This window comes from Microplitis mediator, chromosome 8 (assembly GCF_029852145.1).
Source record: "Microplitis mediator isolate UGA2020A chromosome 8, iyMicMedi2.1, whole genome shotgun sequence".
Classification (NCBI taxonomy): Eukaryota; Metazoa; Arthropoda; class Insecta; order Hymenoptera; family Braconidae; genus Microplitis; species Microplitis mediator.
The window spans coordinates 3803271-3818831 of NC_079976.1; the positions used below are offsets into that span (position 1 = coordinate 3803271).

The 15561-nt window shown below is 36.5% G+C and overlaps 3 protein-coding genes across 6 annotated transcripts; 2 read left to right on the forward strand and 1 right to left on the reverse strand.

Annotated features, from left to right (window-relative positions):
• Positions 1 to 265: 265 nt before the first annotated feature.
• LOC130673724 (exopolyphosphatase PRUNE1) lies at positions 266 to 12016 on the reverse strand. 3 transcript variants are annotated; one of them, XM_057478885.1, is made up of 7 exons: positions 11882 to 12016; positions 11667 to 11815; positions 2021 to 2262; positions 1647 to 1912; positions 1203 to 1507; positions 825 to 1007; positions 266 to 691 (listed from the first exon to the last, which is right to left on the reverse strand). In XM_057478885.1, exons 2-7 carry the CDS (start codon positions 11757 to 11759, stop codon positions 524 to 526), a joined length of 1257 nt encoding a protein of 418 aa, XP_057334868.1. In that variant the 5' UTR covers positions 11760 to 11815; positions 11882 to 12016; the 3' UTR covers positions 266 to 523. The 3 variants fall into 3 exon arrangements, with proteins under 3 accessions (XP_057334868.1, XP_057334869.1, XP_057334870.1); XM_057478887.1 differs by having other exon boundaries at positions 549 to 717; XM_057478886.1 differs by lacking the exons at positions 11667 to 11815; positions 11882 to 12016 and adding an exon at positions 2722 to 2854 and having other exon boundaries at positions 272 to 691.
• Positions 3517 to 10757, forward strand: LOC130673711 (inositol polyphosphate-4-phosphatase type I A). 2 transcript variants are annotated; one of them, XM_057478861.1, is made up of 6 exons: positions 3517 to 3656; positions 5025 to 5117; positions 6051 to 6206; positions 6315 to 9497; positions 9595 to 9868; positions 10142 to 10757. In XM_057478861.1, exons 1-6 carry the CDS (start codon positions 3539 to 3541, stop codon positions 10272 to 10274), a joined length of 3957 nt encoding a protein of 1318 aa, XP_057334844.1. In that variant the 5' UTR covers positions 3517 to 3538; the 3' UTR covers positions 10275 to 10757. The 2 variants fall into 2 exon arrangements, with proteins under 2 accessions (XP_057334844.1, XP_057334845.1); XM_057478862.1 differs by lacking the exon at positions 5025 to 5117 and having other exon boundaries at positions 10142 to 10755.
• LOC130673717 (protein scabrous-like) lies at positions 11996 to 15120 on the forward strand. Its single transcript, XM_057478872.1, has 3 exons — positions 11996 to 12261; positions 12387 to 12726; positions 13590 to 15120. Exons 1-3 carry the CDS (start codon positions 11996 to 11998, stop codon positions 14883 to 14885), a joined length of 1902 nt encoding a protein of 633 aa, XP_057334855.1. The 3' UTR covers positions 14886 to 15120.
• Positions 15121 to 15561: the final 441 nt, after the last annotated feature.

A 15561-nucleotide genomic window follows, 5' to 3' on the forward strand; every position in this document is an offset into this window, starting at 1 on the left:
AGATGTATACAACAACAGCACGCCGACGGGGGGTGGATGTGCGAGGATTATTGCGGGAATTGAATACGCCCAGTGGATTTACTCCCCGTTGGGTCAGACGGTTCTCATCTCATCTTTATACTTTTGTTCACCTCTCCGCGCCTGTCTTCCCCTTTGTCAAACTGATAATTTAATGAAATTAACGCACACTGCCGGTGTATCCTGGGATCCTACGATCCTCCGGCTCGACTTGGAGCTTCTCGTGCTCGATCCCCGTTCCGCAGTCTCGGACGGTGAAAAAACCGGACGTTGAAAATGAAATTCAAGTTATATTAATTCGCTTTGAGTGGTGCTGGGTAGATAAGGAATACGACGAGCGTTGCAATTAGATAAGAAGGCTTGTAATTAACTTAACACAAAGTTTAATGTTTAGATTGCTACAGTATAAAGTGGTACAATATACGTTTAATGCTACTAGAAGTAGTCTAGTGTGTGGCGTATGTACCGTAGTGTGGAGTGTTTAGTGGATGGAGAGAGGACACGGTCAACATTGCCAGCCAGCCGATGCGCTTTGTATAATCGGCAGTATTTGCTTCCGTGTCGCCCGCACGTTTCCCTGTTTGTACAGCTTCAAGCTCCAGTTTTCTTTAAATGTACTACGGCACAGTGACAGATCCAGCTCCGCGTTTCCACTCTCAAGTGCTTTTACGATCTAGATTTCGATTTAAAAGTTACTGTCTGAGATAAAAATTTAAAGGGTAAATTACTTAAACAATTACTTGGTAAGTATGCGAGATGAATACAGACCGAGGAGTTGATGAAAAAAAAATTGCTGAAACACTTACTTTATTTTCCAGATCATTGGGTAAGAAAGAGAATACTGCGAGATCTCGCTTCACCACTTGGCCCTTTAAATTCATCCCTAAGATTACCGTGAGACGCTGTTGATGTTGGGGCTCTTGCTGGGATTCACGTTCCCTTGTAAACGAATTCACGGCTTCCAAAGCGCCATTTAAATTCAAGAATTCCTAAAAGTAAAATTGAATGCTTCACGGATCGTCGGATTGCTATTGGACGCGAGGTGAAGGTGCAAGAGAGCATCTCTAATCTAGTGAAAATTCAAATGGAAAAATTCTAGAGTCGTGTCTCTTGTACCAGCATCTACACGCTATTTTTCTCATACATACTCTCATACATACACATATACACGTGCATATACAAACCTCTACAAGAATTGGTAACCCAGGAATAGGAATTCCGTTGACGAACTTTAAGTCTTTTAGAATAAGATCCTCGGGCGACAAACAACTGATGTCAGTCTTGGCATTTAAAATAGCTGAATAAATTTTATTACGATTCGTTTGTGTTTCAGAAGGGGTGGATTTACCACCACTACTACTACTGTTACTGTTACTGCTCGCGTTGGTAGTGGTAGAGATTTTTTCCAGCTCTTGCATCACTTGAATGTCCAGTTGAGTTGCACGTGCCACTGACTCGGAAAAATTACTCGTGTCTATCAAAATTGGCCCTGTTAATTTTAAAAGGAATGTTAATAAAATGAAATAAAATAAAATGAATGTAGAGCGGAAGCAAGAGTTATTTAATATTAATATAAAAAATCAAAACCACTAAATTAAATTGCTTTTACGAAGCGGACAGATAATTGCCTTTCAACAAACTCGAGATCTGTTGGTCGAGTAGTCTTGGATTTTTATCCAATATATTTCTGGCAACGAGGGTGGCACAGCTGCCGACCTTTTTCAGATTAATATCGCGACCTGTCCACGGCCAATTCGTATCTTGAGGTCGGTGATCGATCACCTCTACGACTGAGTCTGCCAATGACACATCGTAATCGGTCAACGTGTGGTGATCCACAAGACTCAATTCCAACATCTGTCGTTCACTCAGCTCCCTCATATCAATATCGTCCCTTTAAACATTAATGTGTTTATGCTATACACTAATAAATTAACTGATAATCTTTTTTCTCCTTTCTCCGATCAAACAGACCGGGACAATAAAAAAAAACAGAGCTTACCTAAACGTCAACAACTCCAAGGGGACATTATTGTCCTTCAATACGTACACCACTTCGGTTTTTATCCTAAACATACGCTTGGTAACATTTAATACCGGTATTACCGCAACATCCTCCACATGTTCGCACTTTAATTTATCATAGTGCCATAATCCATGAACTAGCGTACATACCGCTGAGTCCAAATCACATGATTCATTACCCAGGACCACTTTAATCTTCTTGAACTTCCCTAAATTTTCCTAAAATAAAAAAAAGAAACCTAATTTTTAGATGATCCGGAAGTTAACAAACACTTAGTAATTTTTTGATTTTTTTTCATCAAGTCAATTACGAAAAAACAAAAACTAAAAATAGGCACATGTAGAAAATTTCAAAAACTACAAGTGCAATTTTTAAAAATATTTTTTTCTTTATAATTTATTGTTTAAAAAAAATCCAAAAATTATTAGACGTCGGCGAACTTCAGTGTCATAATTTTTAGTCATCTATTTTTCCATTTTCAAATCCTCCCGCTCAGCGGCCAATTGCGCGCGCAATTCAAACCGCGCGCGCAACCTGTCATTTAAAAAAATAACTCAGGTGACAGAATGAGGAGTTTAATTGTTGTGATTACAACCGGTCTTTGAACCACCACCCAAATGTCATTACACTAAATAAAAAAAATATAATAATTATCTTAATTACACAAAATAACTTGCCAGTGCTTTTTTTGAGGCTCCAAGAAATTCTTCCATGATAATTGTCCTGTGTAATGTCTTCTTGAGGTTAGAATTTATTATTACACTCTTGGATTGTTGAGAAAAAATAAACAGGAAAATGTGCGTGGGATTTATTATATATATAAAATGACACTCCACTACTCACTTTTAAATTATTTATTTTATTTGTTTTTGTGAATGATAAAAAGTAATTAGTTTTTTTTTAAATTCAAGTGATGAATTGTTTATTTAATTAAAAAATAATTAGATAAAACAGTGAACATATGATCGTGTGAAAGGAGAAATAGAAAAAAAGGAGAGAAAAAAGCAGCTTTCGCCAATAGATCAATGGCGCAAGAGTGAAGTGTCTTCGTGTCAAACCTAGATGTCAAGTAGAGTGATAATAAAAATAAAATATGACATCATTATTAATATTTAACTTAACCAAATTATTAATAATCAATAATAATTCTTATATTATTTATTAATTTATAAATTAATAAATAATATGATTAAAATTAACCTAGTGGTTTATTATCAAGATGCCAGAAGCTTCCTGTTTTAATTAAAAATCATTAACCGTGAGTTTCACCTCAACTACATTAATATTTAATTAAACATCCTCTGGTTTTAAATTTGTCAATTTAATAACTTATTCAATTGTCAATTTTCATTTATATTTAAATTTTAATTTAAGGTTATAATTTATTTAAATTTATTTTTTATTTTTTAAATTAACGCTTTGACGAAGTAAATTAAATTTATTTAACTGTTTTTTTAATTTTAATTACAGATGGTAAAGTGAAAATAAATTAGGATGAGGTTCAATAAGCAGGAGTTAATGACACTGGCTACTCAGCCATCCCAAAAATTTGAAAAAGAGGGAATTTTGTACATCCGGGAACGGCAGGAAGGATTTTTCCGTAGGACTGAGAGTGAGTTTGTTATTTTTAAAAATAAAAACTCTTTTTATTAATTAATGTGACCTAGAAAGAGGATGCTGATTGATAATTTATTAACTAAATGTAGCTATCGACTGTTATCATTATAAATTCGCATGTTTATTAAATGTATTTATCAAGTTTTTGTTTTTTATTATGAAATATGAACAGCGAATGATTATTTTTATATTCAATTATATAAATTAACAGATCGTATACATTAGAGATCATTTATTTTTTTTTACTAAATAGAATAGTTGATATTTTTTAATTAATTAATTTTAAAAGCTTGTTTAATTCAAGAGATTCTAGTTTTTGGTAGGAAAGATATTTGTGAATTTTTTTTTAATTAATTTAAAAATTTTAATCCATCTGATAATTTTTATTGATCACTTTTTAAACACTACTGTTTTTCTGACAGTAATAACGACGTGGTAATTTTTTTTAGTTAATATTTACTTTGAACCTTTTATAAACTCTAAACTATTGGATTTACGTAAAAAGTTACAGAGGTCTTTTTTATAGAGAATTTAATCTTCTACAAAATTGTTCTTATACATTTTTATCGTGGTCTTAATACTTTAACCGCATTTTTAATTTATAGTCCAACAAAAAAAACTTGTTTACCGGAGGTAAAAATTTAAAAAACGTTTAAATTAAAATTTTATTTAAACTATTGAATTTACATAAAAATTTATCAGAATCTTTTTTATAGAGAATTAAATTTCCTGTCAAAATGTATTCATATATTTTTTTTGTATCTCCAGTAGTTTAGCCAGAATAGAATTTTTTTTCAATCTATAGTTGATTTCCAGGCTTTACTGTTAATTCAGAAATATTTTATATATTTATATACATCGTATATTTTATTACACACGATAATAAAAAATCGAGTCCGTATTCAGAAAAATAAAATCCATTTTTTCATACAGTAAAAAAATTTCAAAAAAAAAATTCTCAAAAAATCTTTCAGTCTACACTAGAACTTTCCCTCTAAATGTTGTTATTTTATAAAATTTATTTTTTACAGGCATGACTAGACGTAATCATCAACTAGCATAAAATAAACCATAAATTTCCATAAAGATTTTATTTTTAATATATTTTATAAAAAGAAACCACCATTATTTCATAATTATGATTTAATGTGATGCATGACAATTTAATCACAAACTCAAAAAATAATAAATAAAAATAAAATCTAAATACTAAACCATAAATTAATGAGTGTTGATTTACATGTCTAATAAATTAATAATAAAATAATTAAAATAAATTGTACATTGACTCCTATTGTAAATACGGGGTTATGGTATTTGTTGTTTTAATTAAAAAGTTCGGTACCTCGAATATAATTTCCAGGTACTGGTAAAAAAGTTGACCGCAAAAGACAAAAAGGAAAAACCCATAAGACTCTACGAAACCTCAGTTGTGTTTCAGCCAGCACAAGCAAAGGTACCATATATCATCGAGTGCATTTAAACATTTTTACCTTTACTTCACTTATTCTGTTATCCACTTACCCGACATCACTCACCCGCTAATTTACACTATTGATTTTATAATTAAGACTGTTTTATGCATCATACCATTTATCATATTGACACAAAGCTACAAAAAACACACTTGTATTCCCGTGTATACTATACTACATAATCTATAAATACTCTTATCTGGTTTCTCAATACTATTGAACCTAAAACTAAATTTTATAAAATAGTCGCAGATAATCCTGGTTACTAATTTATCACTAAATATTCCCACGCTCTTATAACTATTAATTAATCACCGTTTTATTAAACCTCACCGTAGATAATAATTAATAATAATCATACTTACTAACACACTCACAATCTTGGGTTTTAATTATATTGTTATGCTGATGTAAAATGCACCAGGTGTACGGGGCTTATTCATTAGGAAAATTATAAAAAAAAAAACAATATTAATTACTTATTACTTGTATTGATTTTAAATATTTAAATATTTAACCGCGCGTTGAACGAAAACCAACAGCGAAAAATATGTAATATAAATAAATAAATAAATAAAAATGAATTTGCATGCGTAAAGCATTGTTGCATGTTATTTATATATGATTGTGGTGTATTCATGGGTTATTATTTATTACTAAACGTAGCATGACACATTGTGACGTCAATTGAATAATTGATAATTCCATGCAAGTCAGTATGAACATAATGCTCGTCGATGCAAATGGATAGACGTTTGAATTATAATTTAATTATTATGTATTTGTAGCTATTTATTATTTATATTAAGACATTGCATTTATATATTTATGGATTATTAATATATCATATATTATTTATAAAGATAATTATTTTTTCTTGTTATTTTTATTATTATTTTTATATTTATTCACAGTAAGCCTCGAGCGTTGGTGTCGTCTACGTGGCAATCTTTTATTTTACTTTAAGTCAAAGGAACAATGGTCGGAACCGATGGGAGTTATTATTTTAGAACAGTGTTCTTATCGTATTGAACCGCCAACTAGTCAAATAATTTTCGGTTTTAGTATAGGTAACTATAAATACTTTATTTTATTTTATTTTACTGATTATAATTACGAGTTGCCAATTAGTGTCAATAGTTGTTGATTAAAAAATATATAGATATATGTAATTACAGTGTTTGAAGGAGGATTGTATCAACAACTAGGTGCGAATTCATCAGAAGAACGTGATTCTTGGTTGCAAGCACTCCAATTGGCGAGTTACGAGTGCATGAGAAATCAACTGCTCGCATTGCGCGAACGAATTGAAATGTCATCGGGTCATAAAAATGATACTGATATCCACATGCTGAGATTACAAAGGGGCATTGAAACTGACCCGGCGGAAATACCTGTCTGCGAGATATCACTGTCTTGCGATAACCTTCTCTGTGATGGACATGGCCGTCCGCCGAACCCGGTCCTCGAGATTGATGTCCAGGTTGCCAAGTCTTGCACGTGGATTAAGTACGCGCGTACGGAAGTAGTTGAGAGAAGTAGCAACCCGGGTTTTCTGACTACCGTGAGCTTCCGCTCGAGCGACGGTTTGAATACGGACACCAAGGTGAGGATAACGGCTTACGATGTGCGGGAGAGGGTCAGCCAGACGGCGACGCCCATTGGAAGTGCTTGTGTGACTTTTAGTGCGGTCCAAGACACCCCGAGACTGAGGATACCTTTGAAGTCCGCCAAGGCAACAACGGTGGGTTTTCTGACGATAAATGTTTGGAGTTTGGAGGCTGATGACAAGGGAAACAGCACTGAAAGCACTCCGTCGAGAAACATTCCAAGTACAAATAACGCGGGTTACTGTCATCGACGCTCGCAGTCGTTACCTCCGAGACTGGGCACCAAAATGAAGTTACCTCATCAGGGACAGTTAAAGTTGCTCTTTGCTAACCCTTACGTCCAGACATACAGGTTTCATTCAGGTCTCGGGGGAGATATTTGCGTCCATGAAATTATGGCCGAGAGTAAACTGTGCTTTGAATTCCCTCAGCAGTTGCTGGGTATCTGGATCCAGGAGGAGAAGGAATTGCTACAGGAAGTTGCTGGGATGGGCGAATTACGTGAGCCTTGGCATACAAAACAAGTCGAGCTCCTTGATCGTCATCTCCATCTTCTGCATCTTTATTCGCAGGCAAAAGAAAATTTAGCGGCATTCAAGGCCAGTTACTTTAAACGTTCGTCCCGTAAAAATGACCGTACACTGGAATTCGCTCCTTTAAATCTTCATCTGCAGCGAATGTGGGTTCACAATGACACGTTAAATAAATGTGGGTTCTATGATTTTGTAAGTGTCGGTGCATTTACCGCGCACTCGCACAAAAGCAAGAATGGCGGGTTGCTGCGCTTGGTGCAGGCATTAAAAGAGTCTCCAACACGACATAGTCAACTGTACCAGGGCACCTCGAAAATAACGATGGCTCATGACGCTATACAGGCGATTAAACAGCTGAGGAGAGACGTTGTTGAGGCCATGCGGTCGTTAATGAAGTTGGCCAAGGAAAAACAAACCAGTGGAATGCTTCCAATTTGTGAAGATATGATTTCTAAAACTCGTATACTGTTGAGTCTTTGGGACCCGGGTCTTGTCGAGGAGGCGCTGACATTTTTAGAAGAATACAAGGTTGCAAAAATACCCGAGGAAACTAAAAATCATAACGACGAAAGTTTGACGTTGAGTTTGCACTGTAATCAGTCTTTATCGCCGTTTAAACGAATTACTCAGCAACTAAACTTTGATCTTAAAAGCCCGGATTTCGATGATCTCATTACGCCAGATACTCCTGAGTGTGTACAAGATATGTGGACTAAAGAGAGCACTCGTAGCAAGTACTCTGTTAGTTGTAGAAATAATGAAAGTAATAATGGTGATGACAATCTTGAGACGATCGCGACAAATGAAAATTTTGTGATATTTCCTGAGGTCGAGGATGATCGTGACTGTAAAAATACTCTGGATAATGAGAAAGACATTGAGGACGATGGGGATAATAATATTAATACTAATGAACGTAATGATGATGGTGATAGAGAAGTAGGTAAAGAAATAGTTAAGGGGGAAGAAGATGAGGAGGAAGAAGAGGAGGATGGGCGTGCTAATGGCGAGCTCGATATCAGCAAACGTTTTCTTGATACCCAAAAAATGTGCAATTCACCATCGGCAAATTATTACAAGCCAACGGACGAGCCAGAGCCTTGGGATTTAACGCAATTGAATATTGAAGCGAGCGTTATGTGCCTGGTGTCGAAAGTTAAATTTCTTTGTGGACGGTGTAGTAGTCCGGCAGTGAGACTCCGTAATAAAAACGGAATGCCTCGTACTCAGCCATTGAGAGCTTGTCTTCCAACCAGCAGAATCGCCTCTAATGTCGTGACCATTCAGCCAAAGAACGATTTTAAGAGCGAAGAGTCCAGTAAGCTTTTGGACACTGGTAATTCATTACAACGTTTGCCGTCACAGGCAAGTGTAGATGAAGCGACTACGGGATTTGCAAAAGCTAAAGACGTTTGTCAAGCTGTCGATTCAATGACTCGCGTTATCAAAAACTCCGGTCAGCGAAATAAATTTACCGAGGGATTGGATTTCGCGTCGATTGTCGACTGGACAAGCGAATTGCGACCGAGTATGAAGAAATTACGGCAAGCAATGGACGGGTTGCTGAAAACTGCGCGACTTACCCACTCTGTATTTCGTGTTCAAGAAGACGCCAAACTCGCCCAACGCAGTTGCAACGTTCGCTATCGCCGTGACGTCTGTTTCAGCCAAGCGCTGACTGCACTCGTCACCGGTTTGATGGCTAAACTCTGGTGCCAACGTCCGGATCCACTTTTCCTCTTGATTCTCACCACCCTGGGACCACTTGTGTCTTTCGAGGCGCTTCTCAGCTACTACGGGGACGAGATTGACATGTGGGGTGACATGGCCGTCGCTGTTGAAGACTTGCACACTGTTACTTTTACTTTAACGAGATGCGGGTTACCACATTCTAAAATAGATGACACAAGTCTTGTGAATCCTCAGTTGCCGATGCCTAGAGTAGTCGGATCACGTGCTGCTTTAACTGTCATACTTCCAGTTCCCGATGGTATTTATTCATTGCTTCCATTACCGCAGTCTTCCCGGCAAACTCTTGCCTTCAATATCACTCCAGTATTTTTTAACGTCGGTATCAATGAGCTTGCGACTCTTGCCGAGAGTTTGGGTAACACTAAACCACAGGAAAAAAGTAACATTGACAATTTTGATAGACTTAACGAGTATTATTTGAGGTTTAAGAAACTAAATCTTCCTATGGAGACAAATTCTTCACGACGTAAGTTTCAAATAAATTTTTTTTTAACATAAATTTAAAAAATGTTTTAGCGTCAATTAAATATTATATGGTCGTTGTTTTTTCTTTTTGTTGCTAGTGACCGGTGGACGTTCATTTGTAAAGCAAAGTTTATTATCAGACATGATGTCGACTTTGAAGACAAGCGTACATGCAAAAATATCAAAAAACACAGACATACTCCAATTGTCATCACAGATTTGTCGACGTATGAAAGGACTGAGGTTTACCAGCTGCAAAAGTGCCAAAGACAGAACTGGGATGTCAATTACCCTCGAGCAAGTTAACATTCTTGCTACGGAGTATCACCTGTCCGAAAATGAATACGCAAGGGCATTGGACTGTATGCGTAGGTAAGTTATCTTTCTTATATCTTAATTATACAGCTTGGAATATACATATAAGTATATATATAAGGGGTGTGCGAATTGGGTTCGAATCAAATAACTCGAGTTTCCGAACTAGTCGTCAGTTTTCGAATTATCCGAAAGTTTTTGAATTATTAGAAAAATTACGAAGTATTTGAAAGTTCGATTCGATTTGCACACCCCTAATATATACATATATATTTTTTAAAATTCAAAATAACACTCGAGTAATTAAATTTAAAATTTTTTAATTTTTAGCGAGGGATGCAGGCGTGAAAATACCTGGAAAAATATTGGAATAAGAAAGTATGCGTTTAATAGCATACAAGTTTTAACTCTTCCAAAAGCTTATCGTCCGCCAACCGGAACCTACGGATCAGCACAAACTTAAATTTATTTATTTATTTATTTACAAACTAGCAACCACACAAATCTTAACAAAAATAAACTAATTTTAACTACAAAATAAAGTAGACTAAATTTTAAAAATTGTAAAAAAATTTTAATCGAATGTCAATTAGACAACTACTTAATTATTTTAAAAAAACTAGCGTGCAATTCGCGATCTCTAATTAAAATATTTATATATAAATAACGAAGTAATATTAAGTAGGATTGATTCTTATAATTAATTCGAGTTAATCCATAATCGAGATTAATGATCTTGATTTAGTGCCATTAACCCTCGAGATTAACGACAATCTCCTGTAAATAATATCGATAATTAACAAACAAACTAACGGTTCATACCTCACGTTTTTTTTTAAGTTTATATAACACAATTATTAATTATTATTAAAAGCAAACGTAATTATTACGTAGTGATATTTTAAAATAAAACCCTCGATTATGTTAACTGTTGAAATTATAGTAGAAAAAAAATGTAACTAAAAAAAGTTGTTTTTAAAAATAAAATAAAATAATCTATACAAAAGTAAAAGTGTTATCTCGCAAATCTTAATAAATTATTATCATTATCATAATAAATATATCTAATATTATAATTTTCCTGTATATAATTTCCGTTTTATATAAATATATATGAGTATAAATTAAGCTAAAAGCCAACACAGTTGCAAAATTCATTAAATTAATGGGCTCGGGTCTATATCAAAGATTTGGGATCGTAGACAGAATTGTCTAAAGTTCCTGCTAACCATCTGCTGTATTTTATATTTATTATCTCATCCCTTGCGGCTGGCACACGAAATCTTTCATCCTCATCCTCATCCATATCCTCATACTCATACTAATTCTTATTTCCATCCCATCCCACTCTATCCACATCGACGATGCCCGCGATTGAGTGCCCGCAGGCACGAGTTTGGCGACGATGACTCGGAGGCTGGCGCGTGGCTACACAACTACATAATATACATCCCCAAATAAAAGGATAATCTACCCAAGCGTGCTCAACACACACACACACACACACACATACACACAATCAAAGAACCACCAGATTTAAATAAACGCAGCTGTCCCGTCCAAACAAAAAATCATTCCCTCAAATCCTCGACCTAGAAGCATAAACTCTAAACTCTTGGGTCTAAACGCTGGCCAGTTTTCTCCAGAGGGAATTTACGCTCAGCAACTAGAGGATGTAATGCCATATAATCTTAATATTAATAAATCCGTGAGGTTTTCACAGAGCTAATGGCTAATGATATCCGCAAGAATTTATAAAACCTCTGTTGCGGAGTATGGAGACGCGGTGGTATTTCGGCAAGTACATACATGAGTTTAAGAATAAAGGGTGGGGAGATATATCGTGGCTTTATACCTGATGGCATGATGTTGTTTGCGGCGAACACCTGCCTCGCAAGCAGCCAAGAGCCAGCAACCCGTGGCCCACCCCGTCCCTTTGTGCCGGCATGGTGATATAAGCACCTGGACTTTGGTTCTGTTACTTCAGTTAAGCTTCAACGGTCTCTACGTAAAGGTCTCTCTTTAAAAATACATAACATAATATAACCCAGTGTCATAAACATATATTACCTCAAGTACTTGGATAGTCTAACGAGTTGCGCGTGCAGCCTCTAAGAGGCACACTACGGTCGTTATCGTTGACTAACTCATTGACATTCTTGTTGTTTACTAATATACAAAATTATGGAGTGTCTTAAGTGCCTGGTGTTTCTCCTAGTCGTGAGTGCTTTTCAAGACGTCAACTCTTCATCCTCACCCTCACCCTCACCCTCATTATCTTCATCTTCCGAGGCTGAATTAGCGAGCACGGTTAAATTACTCAGTGAACAAGTCAATGCGCTGCTGGATCATCGACAGGAAGACTACAATGCTCTCGAGAATTCTCTTAAAAAAGCCATTGAAGAAAATACCGAGCTAATGGTGCTGAGGAATGAAGTTCGGCAATTAAGGTCAGTCTGCCAGAGTAAAAAAATTTTTTTATTATCATTAAGTTTTTAAAATGAAGTACTTACATTAAGAGGATTTTAAAAATGTTACGGTTGAATGAAACATTAACAATAACTTACATTTGTAGGAAGGAAGTGAGCGGATTGCGCGGCGGAAGCGGCAACGAGGCGAAGAACGAGCGACTGAGGATCAAGTGGTTAGGGAGCGCCGTCACCGAGTTAAAGAGTGAATTGGCTGAGGTATTACGCACCCAGAATGCCAGCGAAGAGCTTGCCCAACGTGCCTTGATGAAGAGCGAGCTTTCACTTTTGCGCGGTGACATCGCTCAGGTTGGCCGCGGAATTCGGGATCTCGGCGGCAGATTGACCAGGATTGAAGCCTCCTTGGGGACGATCCGCGATGACATTACCTCCGTTAAAGAACGTGCTGGACAATTGACCAGAAGCTGTGCCGACGTTGCCAGTCAGGTTTGTACTCAAATGTCTCAATATTCAATTATTTTTTTTCTTTTACTCGCTACATATTTAAGTACTTGGTCAAGAGTAAAAGTTTAGATTATTTTCCTTATGTCCACTTCATTTGATAGCCCAAAGTCCAAGTAGATGCTTATTTACATGAAACGCATGTGCACCTGCGGGCCAGCAGGCTATCGGCTAGCAGCCGGCCTTAATTTCAGTTTCTCGTTTTGGCGGCCAGCAGCTGCCGCAACGTCTCTCTACTCTTATATATATACATATATACATATATACAACATTATATTATACATTACCAAGTCCCCCAAGCCTTCAATCCCATTCTCTTGCTCTTTCTTTCAGCGTGTCTTCTTTATTCATCATAATGAACTTAGGGGCCGGGTGTCTCACTCACTCCCACTGGTTCGGTTGGTCGCCTTCCGCCTCCACTGCGTTCCATTCCAATGCCAAGCGGGTGAGCAGGTGGTAATCCCCCACCTTTTTATATTCTTGACCGCATTCAGGGCCCTGGGGACACAAACGAAGCAGCTAAAGCATCAGCAGCAGGGGTGGCTGCGCGTGTTACCTCACACGAGCCGCTGGCCAATCGCTTCTCTTTTATTACTTTACTCTTCTTTTTTTACTTTCTCATTTTCTTGATTATCACCTGGTCTATTTTTGTAACTTTATTTAACTCTCCTTTTTTCAACGCTAAAACCAACGACACGTCATTGAGTCTGGATTTTTTTTTCCGTGCCTGGACTTTAGCTAATAGTTAAAAAAAAAAAATAAATAAATATAAAAAACCACAAAGAATTTGATACAAAGTAATTTAATATACGACATATTTTTTACACATGTTTATTATTACTTTACAGTTGAGTACAGTGCAAATTGAGATGAAGTCATTGAAGTGGGAGCCGACAGTACAACACAAGCATCACCAATTAGCGCGGAATGAAATTTACGATCAAGACAAACGCGATCATCACAGGTCAATGCGTCACAGTTTATCGCGGTCGTTAGCTGGCCGGAAAATAGAGGAACGTCTTTCAAAACTTGAACGAAAAATAGCAATAGTCGCTCGCAAACGAGCTATGATTGAAAAAAGAGTCGTCTTTGAGACCAATCCCGAGGTCGCGAATAATTTAAAAGAAGAACTTTCTAACCGGATTGATAACATCACCAATCAATTAGACGCCTTCAAAGTAAAGGTAGAACAGTCTGCGGAGAATCTCGAAATCGTCGAAACTCTCGAGGACAAACAGGAATCTCTCCAGCTGGAAATGAAACGCGCTATTGCTCACTTGGACTTGAACGCAGCTCGTAAGAACGCCGAGCTGTCGTTGACCCGCGAAGAGCTGGGTAATTTGCGTAAAACAGTTCAAGCTCTCAGTGTAAGCGCGTCTAAGCTTCAAGAAAAAAGTGACCTCCAGCAAGAGACAACTGCCAAGCTGACCAAACAATTGGACCGTTTATCCAATCTAAACCTCACGTCGTCCGTAGCTAAAGCAATAAACGTCACTCACGAATTGGAGCACGTTGAGGACCAGTACCGTTTGATGGTCGACGCACTTCCTGGCAATTGCGACGCCCGTGACGGTTTGACTCTCCTAGGAGTAGGTCAGGGTGCTCCTTTACTAGTCTCCTGTCACGACGAATGGATCGTCGTGGCTCGCCGCGTCGACGGGATCGTCGACTTCGACCGCACGTGGTCTGAGTACGCGTCCGGCTTCGGGTCTCCCCTCAACGAGTTCTGGGTCGGCAACGAAGCTCTTCACCGTCTCACCCGCGACAACTGCACGCGTCTGAGAATCGATCTTACGGATATTTACGGAAGTAAATGGCGGGCTGACTACGATTACTTCACTGTACAATCAGAGGACACCGGATACCAGCTGCACGTCGGTGGTTATTCTGGCAACGCAACTGACGCATTTTCATATCAAAACGGCATGTCGTTCAGCGCGAAAGACCGCGATATGGATATAAGTACCGCGGATTGCGCGGCGAACTATCACGGCGGATGGTGGTTCAGTCACTGCCAGCATGCGAATTTAAATGCTCGATACTCGTTGGGATTAACGTGGTATCAATCAGACACTAATGAATGGATGGCCGTGGGTGCTGCTACGATGTCTATTCAAAGAAAAAACGATTGCCATCGTACTTAGTCGCTCTATCAATAATTAGTTTATTTAAATAACAATTATTATTATTATTATTATATTAAAACCAAAGAATTTAGTACTACTGTAAATATATATTGTACATTTATATTCATTTATATATAAATATTTTATATATTATAACGTTCTTTGTGAAAGCACGTGATCAATTGATAAAAGATTTTTTTCCTTTAATTTAATTACTGGCTTTTGATAAATAAAAGGATTGAGTCGTATGTATATACAAGACATTGAAAAAAAAATAATAAAGAAAAAAATTGTATTGAAATTAATTATAAGTTGATTAAATTATATACTGATTATCTCATACACGATTCGTATTTTTTTTATTTTTTTTTAATCCGCAACCTTCTCTCCTATTGGTAAAATAATAATCTTAGTTTATTATCATTGGACAATAATTTTTATCAACAGCAAATATAATATTTTTAATCTTTTTATTATTTTTCGGAATCAAGATCCATGTCCAAAGTACTGCTGATTTGAATTTGAAAAGATTTTTTACTATACTTGTAATTTTGATTTGACTTCTAATTCTCAGTGTCTATATATAGACATATCTCATTTTTTTTATTTTTTGAGAGATATTAGAAGGAAGTGTCTTTGGAAACGAGTGATGTAATTTGAAATCTAAACTAATTTAAACGTTTTAATCGTTGAA

Bases quoted from the DNA above. Each gene is read 5' to 3' on its own strand.
- LOC130673711 (XM_057478861.1), top strand. From the start codon at position 3,539: ATGAGGTTCAATAAGCAGGAGTTAATGACACTGGCTACTCAGCCATCC. The intron at 5,118-6,050 runs GTACCATATATC...ATTTATTCACAG, and splicing joins TTCAGCCAGCACAAGCAAAG to TAAGCCTCGAGCGTTGGTGT. The intron at 6,207-6,314 runs GTAACTATAAAT...ATGTAATTACAG, and splicing joins AATTTTCGGTTTTAGTATAG to TGTTTGAAGGAGGATTGTAT.
- LOC130673724 (XM_057478885.1), bottom strand. From the start codon at position 11,759: ATGCCGGCACAAAGGGACGGGGTGGGCCACGGGTTGCTGGCTCTTGGC. The intron at 1,913-2,020 runs GTAAGCTCTGTT...TAATGTTTAAAG, and splicing joins TTGGAGTTGTTGACGTTTAG to GGACGATATTGATATGAGGG. The intron at 692-824 runs GTAAGTGTTTCA...ATCGAAATCTAG, and splicing joins CCAATGATCTGGAAAATAAA to ATCGTAAAAGCACTTGAGAG.
- LOC130673717 (XM_057478872.1), top strand. From the start codon at position 11,996: ATGGAGTGTCTTAAGTGCCTGGTGTTTCTCCTAGTCGTGAGTGCTTTT. The intron at 12,262-12,386 runs GTCAGTCTGCCA...TTACATTTGTAG, and splicing joins AATGAAGTTCGGCAATTAAG to GAAGGAAGTGAGCGGATTGC. The intron at 12,727-13,589 runs GTTTGTACTCAA...ATTACTTTACAG, and splicing joins GTGCCGACGTTGCCAGTCAG to TTGAGTACAGTGCAAATTGA.